This window comes from Rhinoraja longicauda, chromosome 14 (assembly GCF_053455715.1).
Source record: "Rhinoraja longicauda isolate Sanriku21f chromosome 14, sRhiLon1.1, whole genome shotgun sequence".
NCBI lineage: Eukaryota > Metazoa > Chordata > Chondrichthyes > Rajiformes > Arhynchobatidae > Rhinoraja > Rhinoraja longicauda.
In genome coordinates, this window is record NC_135966.1 from 31,356,065 (window position 1) to 31,370,353 (window position 14,289).

At 54.1% G+C, this 14,289-nt stretch overlaps 1 protein-coding gene across 1 annotated transcript; it reads left to right on the forward strand.

Moving 5' to 3' along the window:
* The first annotated feature begins 11 nt into the window (after window positions 1-11).
* Window positions 12-9,727, forward strand: LOC144599878 (tyrosine-protein kinase ITK/TSK-like). The gene is made up of 4 exons (XM_078411148.1): window positions 12-49; window positions 2,384-2,502; window positions 3,301-3,458; window positions 9,340-9,727. The coding sequence occupies exons 1-4, from the start codon at window positions 42-44 to the stop codon at window positions 9,412-9,414; spliced, it is 360 nt and encodes a 119-aa protein (XP_078267274.1). The 5' UTR covers window positions 12-41; the 3' UTR covers window positions 9,415-9,727.
* Window positions 9,728-14,289: the final 4,562 nt, after the last annotated feature.

The following is a 14,289-nucleotide window of genomic DNA, read 5'->3' on the forward strand; positions in this document are numbered from 1 at the left end:
GATCTGGAAACTCGCTCATCATCAAAGTGTCCGACTTTGGAATGACCAGGTAATTGGGTGGGTTAACATATGCTGAGCGTTTGACAGCACTGGGCCTGTGCTCGCTGGAGTTTAGAAGGATGAGGGGGGGACCTCATTGAAACTTACTAATTAGTGAGCGGTCTGGATAGAGTGGATGTGGAGAGGGTGTTTCCACTAGTGGGAGAGTGTAGGACAGAGGGCACAGCCTCAGAATAAAAGGACGTACCATTAGAAAAGAGATGAGAAGGGATTTCTTTAGTTCATTAATTAATGCAGGTTTAATTAGTCTCTTTAAATTGTCCCTAGTGAGTAGGGGCTCGACCGGAAACATCACCCATTCCATCTCTCCTGAGATGCTGCCTGACCGCTGAGTTTACTCCAGCATCTCCTGTCTGCCTTCGATTGAAACCATTCTAGTTTAGTTTATTGCCACGTGTATCGAAGTGAGTGAAAACTGTTTTTGTGAGCAGAAACACTACACATGATTGCAATCAAGCCGTTCACAGTGTACAGACACAGACATTTTGTGTCTACCTTCCATTTGCTGTTATTTTCCTACACCTAGTGCTTAGGGAGTGGATGAGCAAGTGGGGTAATGTAGAACTAGTGTGGACGTGTGATCGATGAACGCGTGCATTCAATAGGCTGAGTGAGGCCTGTTGCCATGCTGTTTTCTAAAGAAACCTAACCCTCTCTCTCCCTCCTCCTCTCCTACCACCCTCTCTGTTCCCCCTCTCTGTTCCCCCTCTCTGTTCCCCCTCTCTGTTCCCCCTTTCTGTTCCCCCCTCTCTGTTCCCCCTCTCTGTTCCCCCTCTCTGTTCCCCCTCTCTGTTCCCCCTCTCTGTTCCCCCTCTCTGTTCCCCCCTCTCTGTTCCCCCTCTCTGTCCCCCTCTCTGTTCCCCTCTCTGTTCCCCTCTCTGTTCCCCTCTCTGTTCCCCTCTCTGTTCCCCTCTCTGTTCCCCTCTCTGTTCCCCTCTCTGTTCCCCCTCTCTGTTCCCCCTCTCTGTTCCCCTCTCTGTTCCCCTCTCTGTTCCCCTCTCTGTTCCCCCCTCTCTGTTCCCCCTCTCTGTTCCCCTCTCTGTTCCCCCTCTCTGTTCCCCTCTCTGTTCCCCCTCTCTGTTCCCCCTCTCTGTTCCCCCCTCTCTGTTCCCCCTCTCTGTTCCCCCTCTCTGTTCCCCCTCTCTGTTCCCCCTCTCTGTTCCCCTCTCTGTTCCCCCTCTCTGGTTCCCCTCTCTGTTCCCCTCTCTGTTCCCCCTCGTCTGTTCCCCTCTCTGTTCCCCCTCTCTGTTCCCCCTCTCTGTTCCCCTCTCTGTTCCCCCTCTCTGTTCCCCCTCTCTGTTCCCCCTCTCTGTTCCCCCTCTCTGTTCCCCCTCTCTGTTCCCCCTCTCTGTTCCCCCTCTCTGTTCCCCTCTCTGTTCCCCCTCTCTGGTTCCCCTCTCTGTTCCCCTCTCTGGTTTCCCCCTCTCTTGTTCCCCCTCTCTGTTTCCCCCTCTCTGTTCCCCCTCTCTGTTCCCCCTCTCTGTTCCCCCTCTCTGTTCCCCCTCTCTGTTCCCCCTCTCTGTTCCCCCTCTCTGTTCCCCCTCTCTGTTCCCCCTCTCTCTTCCCCCTCTCTCTTCCCCCTCTCTCTTCCCCCTCTCTCTTCCCCCTCTCTCTTCCCCCCTCTCTCTTCCCCCTCTCTCTTCCCCCTCTCTCTTCCCCCTCTCTCTTCCCCCTCTCTCTTCCCCCCTCTCTCTTCCCCCTCTCTCTCTTCCCCCTCTCTCTTCCCCCTCTCTCTTCCCCCTCTCTCTTCCCCCCTCTCTCTTCCCCTCTCTCTTCCCCCTCTCTCTTCCCCCTCTCTCTTCCCCCTCTCTCTTCCCCCTCTCTCTTCCCCCTCTCTCTTCCCCCTCTCTCTTCCCCCTCTCTCTTCCCCCTCTCTCTTCCCCCTCTCTCTTCCCCCCTCTCTCTTCCACCCTCTCTCTGCCCCCTCTCTCTGCCCCCTCTCTCTTCCCCCTCTCTCTTCCCCCTCTCTCTTCCCCCTCTCTCTTTCCCCCTCTCTCTTCCCCCTCTCTCTTCCCCCTCTCTCTTCCCCCTCTCTCTTCCCCCCTCTTCTCCCCTCTCTTCTCCCCTCTCTTCCCCCTCCTCTCTTCCCCCTCCCTCTCTCCCCCCTCTCTACTCCCCATCCCCTTCCCCCCCCTCTCTCCCCTTCCACCTCTCTCCTCCCCTTCCTCCCCAATCTCTTTCTCCCATCCTCTCTCCCCCTATCCCGCCCTTCCCCCCCCTCTCTCCCCTTCCCCCCTCTCACCTCCTCTTCCCCCCTCTTTCCCCATCCTCTCCCACCCCCCAATCCTCCACTTCCCTGCTCTCTGCCCCCCTCTCTCCCCAGGTTTGTCCTCGATGACCAGTACATCAGTTCCTCTGGGTCCAAGTTTCCCGTCAAGTGGTCGGCTCCCGAGGTTTTCCAATATTCCAAGTTCAGCAGCAAGTCCGACGTCTGGTCCTTTGGTGAGAACATGCCCTGTCCATGGGGGAGGTGTGGGGGGGTGGGTGTGGGGGGTGGGTGTGGGGGGGGGGTGTGGGGGGGGGGGGTGTGGGGGGGGGGAGGTGTGGGGGGGTGGGTGTGGGGGGGGTGGGTGTGGGGGGGTGGGTGTGGGGGGGTGGGTGTGGGGGGGTGGGTGTGGGGGGGTGGGTGTGGGGGGGTGGGTGTGGGGGGTGGGTGGGGTGGGAGGGGAGCAGGACAGGACAGGACAGGACGGGGGATGGCTGAGGAACTCAGTGGGTCAAGCAGCATCTGTGGGAGAGGAACTATCTATCTGTAATGCTGCCCCATAACTCTGCCCCAAGGGCGAGCTGGGGGCCGTGATGTGGAGTGTTGAAGCGGTTTTGTGGAGGGGGTAGGGGAGGGGGGTAGGTTGGGAGGGGGTAGGTTGGGAGGGGGTGGGTTGGGAGGGGGGTGGGGGCCGGTGGGGAAGTGGGTGTACAGTGGTGGAGGGTGGGGGGGCAGGGTTGGGGATGGGTGGGGTAGGGGTGCCAGTGGGGGACCGATAGGGGAGGGGGATGGGTAGGGGTGAGGGCCTGTGGGAGAGGAGTATCAGACTGGGGGCCGGTCGGGAGACGATGGGGGGTCATTGAGGGAGGGGGTGGGGGATGTGGGGGGGGTCGGTGTTGAGGATGGTGGGGGAAGGGGAGGGGGTCGGTGGGGTAGGGGACCGGTGGGGGAGTGGGTGGTGGCAAGGGGGTGTCTCCACGGTGGGGTGAGCAGTAATGAGCGTTCCTCCTGCCCCCCCCCCCCCCCCCCCGCAGGAGTGCTGATGTGGGAGGTGTTCTCTGAGGGCAGGATGCCCTATGATGATTGCTCCAACACAGAGGTCGTGAAAGAGATCGAAGCCGGCTTCCGGCTACAGAAACCAAAGCTGGCCTCCAGTGTGGTCTACCAGCTGATGGGTCGTTGCTGGCAGCATGTGAGTGTGGCTGAAACATTCTCTCTCCTTCCTGGAGACCGGCCGTTATACACCGGGCTATCCGCACCCCAATGGTTCAATGGGCCAATGGGCCAATGGTTCAATGGGCCAATGGTTCAATGGGCGAATGGTTCAATGGGCCAATGGTTCAATGGGCCAATGGTTCACTGGGCCAATGGTTCAATGGGCGAATGGTTCAATGGGCCAATGGTTCAATGGGCGAATGGTTCAATGGGCCAATGGTTCAATGGGCCAATGGTTCAATGGGCGAATGGTTCAATGGGCCAATGGTTCAATGGGCCAATGGTTCAATGGGCCAATGGTTCAATGGGCCAATGGTTCAATGGGCCAATGGTTCAATGGTTCAATGGTTCAATGGGCGAATGGTTCAATGGGCCAATGGTTCAATGGGCCAATGGTTCAATGGGCCAATGGTTCAATGGGCCAATGGGCCAATGGGCCAATGGTTCAATGGGCCAATGGGCCAATGGGCCAATGGGCCAATGGGCCAATGGGCCAATGGGCCAATGGGCCAATGGGCCAATGGGCCAATGGGCCAATGGGCCAATGGGCCAATGGGGCCAATGGGCCAATGGTTCAATGGGCCAATGGTTCAATGGGCCAATGGTTCAATGGGCCAATGGGGCCAATGGGCCCATGGGCCAATGGACCAATGGGCCAATGGACCAATGGACCAATGGGCCAATGGTTCAATGGGCCAATGGTTCAATGGGCCAATGGTTCAACGGGCCAATGGTTCAACGGGCCAATGGTTCAAACGGGCCAATGGGCCAATGGTTCAATGGGCCAATGGGCCAATGGTTCAATGGGCCAATGGTTCAATGGGCCAATGGGTCATGGCCCAATGGGCCAATGGCTCTGCCGAAGACCGCAAGAAATTGTGGAGTTGTGGATGTAGCCCAGTCCATCACACAGACCAGACTCCCCACCATCAACTCCATCTACACCATGCTGCCTGAGGAAAGCAACAACATAATTGAAGACTTATCCCTGTCCCATTGATAGCATGCAAAACAAAGCTTTTCTCTGTACATCGGTTCACATGACAATAGCAAACCTAAACCATTGTGTACGGCAGGGACTTGCTGGTCTGAATGGCCTGTCTCTGGTGTGAGGGCATTTCTCTGCCTTTCTCACTGGGTTAGAGGAGCCCAGAGGCCCCTGCGCCCATCCTACACTCTCCCCTCTCCCCAAACCCAGCAGATGTGCAACCAACAGAGGTGATTCAGGCTGCTCCATGCAGCAGGAGGCTGCAGCAGTTCCATGCAAGCAGAGATGCGAGGCTACGTGGGTGCGATGCCTGGGTTTGCTCTTTGCACTCAGACTTCCTGTGGTTAGGGGTTTTGTGCTGACAGCAGGCAGCGTCACAGCGGAAAGCCCCAGGGAGCAGATAGAGCAGAGCTGAGCAGTGCTGGTATGGTGTGCAGTGAAGTGCAGGGCAGTGAGATACAGTGCAGTGAGGTACAGGGCAGTGAGATACAGTGCAGTGAGAAACAGGGCAGTGAGGTACAGTGCAGTGAGGTACAGTGAGATACAGTGCAGTGAGGTACAGTGCAGTGAGATACAGGGCAGTGAGGTACAGGGCAGTGAGATACAGGGCAGTGAGATACAGGGCAGTGAGATACAGGGCAGTGAGATACAGGGCAGTGAGGTACAGTGAGATACAGTGCACTGAGGTACAGTGCAGTGAGGTACAGTGAGATACAGTGAGACAGGGCAGTGAGGTACAGTGCAGTGAGGTACAGTGCAGTGAGATACAGGGCAGTGAGGTACAGAGATACAGGGCAGTGAGATACAGTGCAGTGAGGTACAGTGCAGTGAGGTACAGTGAGATACAGGGCAGTGAGATACAGGGCAGTGAGATACAGTGCAGTGAGGTACAGTGAGATACAGGGCAGTGAGATACAGTGAGATACAGTGCAGTGAGGTACAGTGAGATACAGGGCAGTGAGATACAGTGAGATACAGGGCAGTGAGATACAGGGCAGTGAGATACAGGGCAGTGAGGTACAGTGAGGTACAGGGAGATACAGGGCAGTGCGATACAGTGAGATACAGGGCAGTGAGGTACAGGGCAGTGAGGTACAGGGCAGTGAGATACAGGGCAGTGAGATACAGGGCAGTGAGGTACAGGGCAGTGAGGTACAGGGCAGTGAGGTACAGGGCAGTGAGGTACAGGGCAGTGAGGTACAGGGCAGTGAGGTACAGGGCAGTGAGGTACAGGGCAGTGAGGTACAGGGCAGTGAGGTACAGGGCAGTGAGGTACAGGGCAGTGAGATACAGGGCAGTGAGATACAGGGCAGTGAGATACAGGGCCGTGAGGTACAGTGCAGTGAGATACAGTGAGGTACAGGGCAGTGAGATACAGTGAGATACGGGGCAGTGAGATACAGGGCAGTGAGATACAGGGCAGTGAGGTACAGGGCAGTGAGGTACAGGGCAGTGAGGTACAGTGAGATACAGGGCAGTGAGGTACAGGGCAGTGAGGTACAGGGCAGTGAGGTACAGTGAGATACAGGGCAGTGAGGTACAGTGCAGTGAGGTACAGGGCAGTGAGGTACAGGGCAGTGAGGTACAGGGCAGTGAGGTACAGGGCAGTGAGGTACAGGGCAGTGAGGTACAGGGCAGTGAGGTACAGGGCAGTGAGGTACAGTGAGATACAGGGCAGTGAGGTACAGGGCAGTGAGGTACAGGGCAGTGAGGTACAGGGCAGTGAGGTACAGGGCAGTGAGGTACAGGGCAGTGAGGTACAGTGAGATACAGGGCAGTGAGGTACAGGGCAGTGAGGTACAGGGCAGTGAGGTACAGTGCAGTGAGATACAGGGCAGTGAGGTACAGGGCAGTGAGGTACAGGGCAGTGAGGTACAGGGCAGTGAGATACAGGGCAGTGAGGTACAGGGCAGTGAGGTACAGTGCAGTGAGATACAGGGCAGTGAGGTACAGGGCAGTGAGGTACAGGGCAGTGAGATACAGGGCAGTGAGGTACAGTGAGCTACAGGGCAGTGAGGTACAGGGCAGTGAGGTACAGTGAGATACAGGGCAGTGAGGTACAGTGAGATACAGGGCAGTGAGGTACAGGGCAGTGAGATACAGGGCAGTGAGGTACAGTGAGATACAGGGCAGTGAGGTACAGTGCAGTGAGATACAGGGCAGTGAGGTACAGTGCAGTGAGATACAGGGCAGTGAGGTACAGGGCAGTGAGGTACAGTGAGATACAGGGCAGTGAGGTACAGTGAGATACAGGGCAGTGAGATATAGGGCAGTGAGGTACAGGGCAGTGAGGTACAGGGCAGTGAGATACAGTGAAATACAGGGCAGTGAGGTACAGTGCAGTGAGATACAGGGCAGTGAGGTACAGGGCAGTGAGGTACAGTGAGATACAGGGCAGTGAGATACAGGGCAGTGAGGTACAGTGAGATACAGGGCAGTGAGATACAGGGCAGTGAGATACAGGGCAGTGAGGTACATTGCAGTGAGATACAGGGCAGTGAGGTACAGTGAGATACAGGGCAGTGAGGTACAGGGCAGTGAGATACAGGGCAGTGAGGTATAGTGAGATACAGGGCAGTGAGGTACAGGGCAGTGAGGTACAGGGCAGTGAGATACAGGGCAGTGAGGTACAGGGCAGTGAGGTACAGTGCAGTGAGGTACAGGGCAGTGAGATACAGTGAGATACAGGGCAGTGAGATACAGGGCAGTGAGGTACAGGGCAGTGAGGTACAGGAGAGTGAGATACAGTAAGATACAGGGCAGTGAGGTACAGGGCAGTGAGATACAGTGCAGTGAGGTACAGGGCAGTGAGGTACAGTGCAGTGAGATACAGGGCAGTGAGGTACAGTGCAGTGAGGTACAGGGCAGTGAGGTACAGGGCAGTGAGATACAGGGCAGTGAGGTACAGGGCAGTGAGATACAGGGCAGTGAGATACAGGGCAGTGAGATACAGGGCAGTGAGATACAGGGCAGTGAGATACAGTGAGATACAGGGCAGTGAGGTACAGTACAGTGAGATACAGGGCAGTGAGGTACAGTGCAGTGAGATACAGGGCAGTGAGGTACAGGGCAGTGAGATACAGGGCCGTGAGGTACTGTGAGATACAGGGCAGTGAGGTACAGTGCAGTGAGATACAGGGCAGTGAGATACAGGGCAGTGAGGTACAGTGAGATACAGGGCAGTGAGATACAGGGCAGTAAGGTACAGGGCAGTGAGGTACAGGGCAGTGAGGTACAGGGCAGTGAGATACAGTAAGATACAGGGCAGTGAGGTACAGGGCAGTGAGATACAGTGCAGTGAGGTACAGGGGAGTGAGATACAGTGCAGTGAGGTACAGGGCAGTGAGATACAGGGCAGTGAGGTACAGTGCAGTGAGATACAGGGCAGTGAGGTACAGGGCAGTGAGATACAGTGAGGTACAGTGCAGTGAGATACAGTGAGATACAGGGCAGTGAGATACAGGGCAGTGAGATACAGGGCAGTGAGGTACAGTGCAGTGAGATACAGGGCAGTGAGGTACACTGCAGTGAGATACAGTGAGATACAGGGCAGTGAGGTACAGTGCAGTGAGGTACAGTGCAGTGAGATACAGTGAGATACAGTGCAGTGAGATACAGGGCAGTGAGATACAGGGCAGTGAGGTACAGTGCAGTGAGGTACAGTACAGTGAGATACAGGGCAGTGAGGTACAGTGAGGTACAGGGCAGTGAGATACAGGGCCGTGAGGTACTGTGAGATACAGGGCAGTGAGGTACAGTGCAGTGAGATACAGGGCAGTGAGATACAGGGCAGTGAGGTACAGTGAGATACAGGGCAGTGAGATACAGGGCAGTAAGGTACAGTGCAGTGAGGTACAGGGCAGTGAGATACAGTGAGATACAGGGCAGTGAGGTACAGTGCAGTGAGGTACAGTGCAGTGAGATACAGTGAGATACAGTGCAGTGAGATACAGGGCAGTAAGATACAGGGCAGTCAGGTACAGTGCAGTGAGGTACAGTACAGTGAGATACAGGGCAGTGAGGTACAGTGAGGTACAGGGCAGTGAGATACAGGGCAGTGAGATACAGGGCAGTGAGGTACAGGACAGTGAGGTACAGGGCAGTGAGGTACAGGACAGTGAGGTACAGGGCACAACAGAGCGCAGCAGGTTGGGCAGCCTCCGTGGAGACAGATGCAACATTAACATTGCATGATCCTCTAAACCTTTCCTATCCATGAGCTGTCCAAGTGGCTTCAAGTAGTTCAGTGAAAATCTTTCCCCTCTCACCTTAAATCTATGTCCTCCATTCTGGATAAAAGACTGTGCATTCTCCCTATCTATTCCCCTCACGATGTTATACACTTCTCTAAGACTTTCTTTGTAAGGGCTACTTCCTGATAGAAGTATATAAAATGATGGGGCATCGATAGGATAGACAGAACCTTTTACACCCGGGTGGAAATGTTAAAGCCTAGAGGGCACAGCCTGCAGGTAAGAGGGGCATATTTTAAAGGAGATGTACAGGGCAAGTTTGTTTACACGGAGGGTGATGGGTGCCTAGAACGCGCTGCCAGGGGTGGTGGTGGAGGCCGATATGATAGTGGCGTTTCAGAGGCTTTTGGATAGACACGTGGATATGCAGAGAATGGAGGGATATGGATTATGTACAAGCAGATAAGAGTTGGTCTTGACATCATGTTCATCATGGAAACAGGCCCTTTGGCCCAACTTGTCCATGCTGACCAACATGCCCCATCTAAACCCGTACCCGTCCATATCCCTCTAATCCTTTCCTCTCCACGTTGCTGTCCATTGTGGGCCGAAGGGCCTGTTCCTGTGCTGTATTATCGTTAGAAAGTAACAATGATGCTCTCTCTCTCTTTGCCCAGAGACCCGAAGACAGGCCTCCGTTTTATGACCTTTGGAATGATATCAGTGAGCTTTCTGAGTGTGAGGAATCATGAGCAGGCTGTGGGACCGCTGTGCTTTCACACGGAGCGATGCACGCCACCGCACAGGAACATTCAATACTGGGCAACCTTATTAAATATTTATTTAATACATTACTATCATATCATATCATATCATATATATACAGGCCTTTTCGGCCCACCAAGTCCGTGCCGCCCAGCGATCCCCGTACACTAACACTATCCTACACCCACTAGGGACAATTTTTACATTTACCCAGCCAATTAACCTACATACCTGTACGTCTTTGGAGTGTGGGAGGAAACCGAAGATCTCGGAGAAAACCCACGCAGGTCACGGGGAGAACAGAACGTACAAACTCCTTACAGTGCAGCACCCGTAGTCAGGATCGAACCTGAGTCTCCGGCGCTGCATTCGCTGTAAAGCAGCAACTCTACCGCTGCGCTACCGTGCCGCTGACGTGATCTTGTTCTCCTGTGGAACTGGAACTGGAGATGTTGGGCACGTCCTGCAGAATCTTCATTGGTGTGGCTGGGCGTGGATGGAGGAGGAATCCTGCCTGTTACCATCCCACAGTCACTGAAGCTCACACCCCTGAACATGTGATGGCACTGGGCCTGTGCTCGCTGGAGTTCAGAGCGATGATGGGGACCTCATTGAAACTTACCGTATAGAGTAAGACCTGGATAGAGTGGATGGGGAGAGGATGTTCCCACTAGTGGGGGAGTCTAGGACCAGAGGGTACAGCCACAGAATTAGACGATGTACCTATAGAAAGGGGATGAGGAGGAATTTATTTAGCCAGAGGGTGGTAAATCTGTGGAATGTATTGCCATGGAAGGTTGTGGAGGCCACGTCATTGGGTATTTTTAAGGTGGAGATGGATAGATTCTTGATTAGTACGGATGTCAGGAGTTATGGGGAGAAGGCAGGAGAATGGGATTGAGGGGGAAAGATAGATTGGCCATGGTCACATGGTGGAGCAGGCGATGGGCCGAATGGCCTAATTCTGCTCCTGTGTCTTCTGACCTTATGAACTCAAGGGAACTCCCACCCCGTCACCCTCTACCCACCCCCTCCCCACCCTCTACCCCCATCCCTTCACCATCTCCCCTTCATCCCCACCCCACCCTCTACCCCCACCCCTTCGCCCCCTCCCCCTCCCCTTCACCCCCACCCCACCCTCTACCCCCACCCCTTCACCCTCTCCCCTTCACACTCTCCCCACCTCCTTCCCTTCACCCCACCCTCTCCCCAACCCCCTCCCCTTCACCTCCACCCTCTCCCACTCCCCTCCACACAAACCATCCCCAGGATCAGCTACACATCCCGAGGTTCCCTGGGACAATGGGCCCCTGAGTGTGGGTGAGATGGCCCCTGAAACCACCCCTTACTTCTCTGACTGTCCATGGACTCTCTACCTAGAGGGCACAGCCTGCAGGTAAGAGGGGCATATTTTAAAGGAGATGTACAGGGCAAGTTTGTTTACACGGAGGGTGATGGGTGCCTAGAACGCGCTGCCAGGGGTGGTGGTGGAGGCCGATATGATAGTGGCGTTTCAGAGGCTTTTGGATAGACACGTGGATATGCAGAGAATGGAGGGATATGGATTATGTACAAGCAGATAAGAGTTGGTCTTGACATCATGTTCATCATGGAAACAGGCCCTTTGGCCCAACTTGTCCATGCTGACCAACATGCCCCATCTAAACCCGTACCCGTCCATATCCCTCTAATCCTTTCCTCTCCACGTTGCTGTCCATTGTGGGCCGAAGGGCCTGTTCCTGTGCTGTATTATCGTTAGAAAGTAACAATGATGCTCTCTCTCTCTTTGCCCAGAGACCCGAAGACAGGCCTCCGTTTTATGACCTTTGGAATGATATCAGTGAGCTTTCTGAGTGTGAGGAATCATGAGCAGGCTGTGGGACCGCTGTGCTTTCACACGGAGCGATGCACGCCACCGCACAGGAACATTCAATACTGGGCAACCTTATTAAATATTTATTTAATACATTACTATCATATCATATCATATCATATATATACAGGCCTTTTCGGCCCACCAAGTCCGTGCCGCCCAGCGATCCCCGTACACTAACACTATCCTACACCCACTAGGGACAATTTTTACATTTACCCAGCCAATTAACCTACATACCTGTACGTCTTTGGAGTGTGGGAGGAAACCGAAGATCTCGGAGAAAACCCACGCAGGTCACGGGGAGAACAGAACGTACAAACTCCTTACAGTGCAGCACCCGTAGTCAGGATCGAACCTGAGTCTCCGGCGCTGCATTCGCTGTAAAGCAGCAACTCTACCGCTGCGCTACCGTGCCGCTGACGTGATCTTGTTCTCCTGTGGAACTGGAACTGGAGATGTTGGGCACGTCCTGCAGAATCTTCATTGGTGTGGCTGGGCGTGGATGGAGGAGGAATCCTGCCTGTTACCATCCCACAGTCACTGAAGCTCACACCCCTGAACATGTGATGGCACTGGGCCTGTGCTCGCTGGAGTTCAGAGCGATGATGGGGACCTCATTGAAACTTACCGTATAGAGTAAGACCTGGATAGAGTGGATGGGGAGAGGATGTTCCCACTAGTGGGGGAGTCTAGGACCAGAGGGTACAGCCACAGAATTAGACGATGTACCTATAGAAAGGGGATGAGGAGGAATTTATTTAGCCAGAGGGTGGTAAATCTGTGGAATGTATTGCCATGGAAGGTTGTGGAGGCCACGTCATTGGGTATTTTTAAGGTGGAGATGGATAGATTCTTGATTAGTACGGATGTCAGGAGTTATGGGGAGAAGGCAGGAGAATGGGATTGAGGGGGAAAGATAGATTGGCCATGGTCACATGGTGGAGCAGGCGATGGGCCGAATGGCCTAATTCTGCTCCTGTGTCTTCTGACCTTATGAACTCAAGGGAACTCCCACCCCGTCACCCTCTACCCACCCCCTCCCCACCCTCTACCCCCATCCCTTCACCATCTCCCCTTCATCCCCACCCCACCCTCTACCCCCACCCCTTCGCCCCCTCCCCCTCCCCTTCACCCCCACCCCACCCTCTACCCCCACCCCTTCACCCTCTCCCCTTCACACTCTCCCCACCTCCTTCCCTTCACCCCACCCTCTCCCCAACCCCCTCCCCTTCACCTCCACCCTCTCCCACTCCCCTCCACACAAACCATCCCCAGGATCAGCTACACATCCCGAGGTTCCCTGGGACAATGGGCCCCTGAGTGTGGGTGAGATGGCCCCTGAAACCACCCCTTACTTCTCTGACTGTCCATGGACTCTCTACCTTTCTCTGCACCTCCCTCCTTTTGCCCCACTATCTTCCAATCGCTCAGTAGTGGCACAGTGGTAGAGCTGCTGCCTCACAGTGCCAGAGACACGGGTTTGAAATTGACCTTGGGTGCTGTTTGTGTGGAGTTTGCATGTTCTCTCTGTGACCGTGTGGGATTTCTCCAGTTTCCTCCCACATCCCAAAGACATATGGGTCGGTAAATTAATTTGCTTCTGTAAATTCCCATTAGTGTGCAGGGAGTGGGTGAGAAAGTGGGATAGCATGGAGTTAGTGTGAACGGGTGATCGATGGACTCGGTGGGCTGAAGGGCCTGTTTCCACACTGTGTCTTTAAACCAAACTAAACGAATCAGCACTCAGGACTGTGAACATTCACTTGTTGTACAATGTAAATAAAATAAACAAGCTCTCAGAGGTGAAGTTTTAACACGCCGTGATCAGAGAGGCTCCTGGTACAGAACCTTTCCCCTGTGAATTGGTGGGTATTGTTTATTATTGTCACGTGTACCCACATATGGCGAGAAGCTTTGTTTGTGTGTTGTCCAGTTAAATCATACCACACAAGTACAATCAATCCACACACAATACAACGGGTCGTGCAAAAAGAAAAATAGCAGAGTGCAGAATATAGAGTTACAGCATTATAGTGTTACAGTTACAGAGAAAATATCCTAGGTTTGCAATGATGTAGGTGGTAGATGGGGACAGTACCCGAGCTTGTGGAAGGACTGTTCAGAAGCTGTTCCTGAGTCTGGTGGTGCGTGCTTTCAAGCTTCTGTATCCTGCCGGACGGGAGCGGGGAGAAGAAGGAATGACTGGGGTGGGTCTGGGACAAGTCTTTGATGATGTTGGCTGCTTTCCCGAGGCAGGGTGAAGTGTAGATAGACAGGGTTACATACACAACTCTGCGATTTCTCACAGTCGTGGGTACAGCAGACTATCTTGGGCGAATGAAGACTCGCTAATCTGCAGCGGCTAATTCTGATGTTTAAATCTGGATTATATTTTTAATTTCCATCCTATTTTTAAAGCGACAATTCAGATTTTAATGCAGTGGGTGTGCGGAACTCTGAACAGGTTTCTCTGCCCGTCAATGCAGTTAACTTGAGTGAGTGGGTTTCACTGGGGAGAGGACAGGAAATGTTTGGGCAAAGCTGACCCGACTCAGTGACCTTGCCGACACTAAGCTGCTCTGTAGTAAATCCCAGCCTCTCTCCACAAAGTGACCTGCCGTTCAAGGTCACACAAACCAGCCCCTGTGGAAGGGTCCTGACCCTAAACATCACCTGTTCCTTTTCTCCAGAGATGCTGCAGGCCCGCTGAGTTACTCCAGCACTTTGTCCTTTTTTGGTAAACCAGCATCTGCAGTTCCTTGTGTCTCCACCTATCACTCGCCAGGCTTTGTCCCACCCCCACCTCTCTTCCAGCTTTCTTCCCCCCCCTCAATAAAATCACATTGAAGAAGGGTCCCGACCCAAAATGTTACCTATCCAATTTCTCTGGGATGCTGCCTGACCCTCTGAGTTACTCCAGCACTTTGTGTCTATCTTTGGTATAAACCAGCATCTGCTGTTCTTTGTTTCTACATTCTCCCTTCCA